At 38.0% G+C, this 3,993-nt stretch overlaps 1 protein-coding gene across 1 annotated transcript in view; it reads right to left on the bottom strand.

Annotated features, from left to right (window-relative positions):
- Window positions 1–476: 476 nt before the first annotated feature.
- The window catches only part of LOC127423892 (cysteine dioxygenase type 1-like), a 5,520-nt gene continuing 2,003 nt past the window's right edge, over window positions 477–3,993 (bottom strand). Inside the window, exons 3-5 of the mRNA XM_051668564.1 lie at window positions 3,966–3,993; window positions 2,846–3,015; window positions 477–930 (exon numbers count right to left, since the gene is read on the bottom strand). The exon at window positions 3,966–3,993 is cut by the window's right edge and continues 130 nt beyond it. Coding sequence (XP_051524524.1) covers window positions 904–930; window positions 2,846–3,015; window positions 3,966–3,993 — 225 coding nt within the window. The 3' untranslated portion in view covers window positions 477–903. The remainder of the gene's footprint in view (window positions 931–2,845; window positions 3,016–3,965) is intronic.

Genomic DNA, 3,993 nt, shown 5'->3' with positions numbered 1-3,993 from the left:
TTATTAAAAGCAGCATTAAACGTTGTCTTGATGTTGTTGAAAATGTAGGCTAGTGTTTAACAGAGAAGTTAATGCTCTTTCACACATTTATTAATGCATCAGAATCATTGATGGAGTAAATCGTTTCTCAAGCTCACAATTATTCAATGACAATAATCTTTCAAAAACTATAAATACTATAATTACACAAACAGGATTTGGGTAAACATTTTATTTACTTCAGTGTTAACACACACACACACAAAAAAAAAAAAAAAAAAAAAAATCAACTAATCCTCCATGTAAGATTCAGTTCAAATTTAAATAAAACATCCAGGTGTAAAAATATTATTGTTCCCTGACAGGTTAATTACTGACAGCAAGATTCATAAGAATAAACTCTGCAATAGTTGAAATCTCTACATTGAATAAAAAAGCATATGTTAATAGAGATAATTCAAGGCATGCCAAATCAATACATTTCTCAGCAGAAAGTGCTGCATTTTACGCTAAGATATTATGTTGATCAAGGCTTTTTCTGGAGACATTTCATTTGAGTAGAACAAAAGGAAAGACAAATATTTTTTTTCTCATAAATTGCATACTTCAGCCAAAGCGCTCACGTCCCGTAACAGTACAAAAGAGTGATTACACGCTGACAGACACACTGGAATGCTGGAATGGGGTCTTCTCCAACAACAAAGAGCAAATTCACAACGCACCTCGACTAATACGACTATTCAGACCTTCAGTCTCTCTTCAGCAGTGTTTGCCAACATTAAACTAGATTAAACATCGTTAATTACCACAAGCTCCATTTTTCCACTGTCTTCTGCAAATCTTTAAAAGTATTGTTGGATCATTGTGTACGTTTTAAAAGTCACTGCAATTGTCTGTGAGTTCCGATGAGCATTGCTGAATGTCTCAGTTGTTTTCTTGTGCTGTTGTTTCCTGTAAGAAGAGAGAAACACAGTGAGGGAGGTTAATACACTCGGTGAGCTATATGAGAGTGGAGTGTTGAGATCTTTTGAAAATTTGGTTCAACATTTTGAGATTCCCAGATCTCAGTTCTTTAGGTATTTACAGCTGCGCCACCTGCTCTGTACAGTTTTTGGGAGTAGTATACACCCTCCTAAAGTGGCAGACACTCTGGGAGAGGTGATTACTGCTTTTGGAAAAGGTTATGAGGCATCAGTGTATTACTCCCTGATAATTCAGAGTCTGGGGGACGGAGCTTCAACTTCTCTCAAGAAATTATGGGAGAAAGATTTAAACTTGGTATTAGAGGAGGGAGTGTGGTCTAGGATTCTAAATAACATCAAGTCTGCATTTAGAGATGCAAGGGTGCACCTTATGCAATTTAAGATTTTATATAGATTCTATTGGACCCCCTCTAGATTGTATAGGCTTGGTCTTGAAGACACACCCACCTGCTGGAGATGCCAATCAGAAGATGGAGACATAACCCATGTTTTTTGGGGGTGTGATAAGATCCAGGAATTTTGGTTGAAGGTTCAGAGTTGTATGTGTGACATTTTGGGCACTCAAATTTTACTTTGCCCCAGACTCTGTATTTTGGGCGATGGGGCGGTTATCAATAGGGGGATAAACACATAAAAATTGGGCTCTGACCAGTATCATGATTGGTAGGCATATTATTTTAAGGGGACGGAAGTCGGATGGAGCGCCCTCATTTCCGGAGTGGTGTGCGGAGATGGGGAGGGTGGCAGCTTTCGAGGAGGTGGCAAGTAGAAGGCTGGGGTTTGTTAGGAAATATATATATATATATATATATATTGTTTTTGTTTTGTGTTGTGTGTGTGTGTGTGTGTGTGTGTGTGTGTGTGTGTGTGTGTGTGTATGTGTGTGTGTGTATTCTTATTTGTGACCACAGGGGTGTTCGTTGAGGGTGGGGTTGGTGATTGGGGAAGGGTAATAGTGGGGGTTAAATGTTAAATGTTGATTAAATGTATATTTATTGTGTTTTTCTTTGTTAAATATCTTCGAATCAATAAAAAAAAAAGTTAATTGAAGAAGAAGAGAGAAACACAGATAAAGATAATGCTGCAAATGAAAAAAATGAAGACATACTTAAATACACGAGTTAATAACATCATGACGGGCTCATTGATACGTCCATATCTTATCTTATCAAAGTTCAGGCTTGATGTTGAAACCATTTTGCCAGACAGCAATATGGTCAAGGTAAACTTATGCAACTAGTGAATGTAAGATGATTTCATTGTGTTTGGCCAAACTGATGCCGTTTTCATTCGCTGGTAACTGAAGTGCGAGAGCAAGTTCTCACATGTGTATAAAATTACTGCCAACCTCCTTCTACATCTGGAAGACTGAAAAAGCCATTCAAAGGCAGAATTCCTGCGTGCTGTGCAGAAGAGACGTTACGTCATATAAACGCTGGGGCTTTGGCACCCGAGGCTCAGCGTGAGGAATGTTGGCCGTGTTCACAGAACACACAGTTCTTTCTGGTGGTGTTGTGTTAGTGACTGAAGACAACAACATCACTGTACAAAACTCTCAAACATCAGTGTAATGAATTCCTGTTGTAAATAATATACTGATAAGGCTGTTTCCTTATTATCTGTGCACGACTAAATATTAACTTTCAAGCCAAAACTGAGGTGCACACTCCAGTGTTTCAGGACTCATTCATATTCATTCATGTTTATGATCTGTTTGTGTTTTCAGATTGTTCAGGGCTCATATGAAGTCTTTTGTACTCTTCATTTTAATAGCCATGCATTATGTTGTGCAAAACTTCTACACTGTCATCTACAGAATATAGCATCTAGCATTTCTTAGCCAATTCTGAAAGTGACTGAAACACACTGATGTGCACACTTACATATGGCGTCCTCTCGCCAAATTTACTCCAGAAGGTCATTTTGACAGTGTCGTGGTGTCCGGTGCGCTGGTCAAAGGTCTGACACGTCTGGAACGGCGGGCTGTACAGGTGCAAACTCACGGCGCACTCCGTGTGACTGACGTTCTCCACCCGATGGAGTCCGATGGAGTCTGAAACGAATTCACAGTAATTAAGCCGTTTCACTTCACCACAATGATCATGTTTGTGAGTCTGATCTCATGAAAATTACGTGATTGGCGACATTTTTGCAGAATTACATTACGTGGTTAATTACACGTACTGTGGCAGTTCTGAGGTGAAATGTCCACTGTGTGGCGCTAAAAGTGAGATCAATGTTCTCCCCAACAGATGAGGTTTTTAGGGTTAATTGAGTTTTAAATGAACAAAACTGACCTCAAGTGCAACGCTCCGTTGAGCTACCGCACAGTTTGATCACACTTGAACAAGTTTGTAAATGTAGTTGATTATGTAATGTAAACGTTAAAATGAGTCATGCACTATAGTAAATGTGTTTAGATGTCATAAGATATCAGTGTGTGAGGAACAGGGTGAACAGTAAGTGTTTGTTAAGCCGTTTTACTTGTGATTTGTGTGAATAAAAGTTTGTGTTGTTGAAGTGCCTCTAGTGTTTATTTCACCAGGAAACCGACTTGTAAAAGTTGCAAAAACATTGCAATACAAATAAAAATACATTATTGCAAAAATGTAGGTACAGTCACATGTTCATAAGACCAGGTTTGTTTTTACAACAGAGGCATGAAGCCATCAAAGTTGCCTTCTCTGATTAAACTTACAGGAGCTTTAAGAAATAACAAGTTCTGATATTCACAAACCTGCAGTAGAATTTATAACCATAAAACCTGCATTTCATTTATGTGACATGAAGTTCTGTTCAGTTAGTATCACACAGAGATTGATTATTAATCAAATCATAGAGGTGATTATTGATTTATATAACTGAATTATTAAGCTAGGGTTATGTGCATAATATGTGCAATGATTACGGTAATTATGCAAAACACTATCAAGAGAAACACCATCAGTAAATTTACAATTGAATCCACTATTCTGGTACTGTCGATAAACAGCACGTTCTTACCGTTAATGTAAGCACACTGGTTTTCCTG

Source organism: Myxocyprinus asiaticus, chromosome 33 (assembly GCF_019703515.2).
Source record: "Myxocyprinus asiaticus isolate MX2 ecotype Aquarium Trade chromosome 33, UBuf_Myxa_2, whole genome shotgun sequence".
Lineage (NCBI taxonomy): Eukaryota > Metazoa > Chordata > Actinopteri > Cypriniformes > Catostomidae > Myxocyprinus > Myxocyprinus asiaticus.
This window is presented reverse-complemented; position numbering and strand designations above follow the sequence as displayed.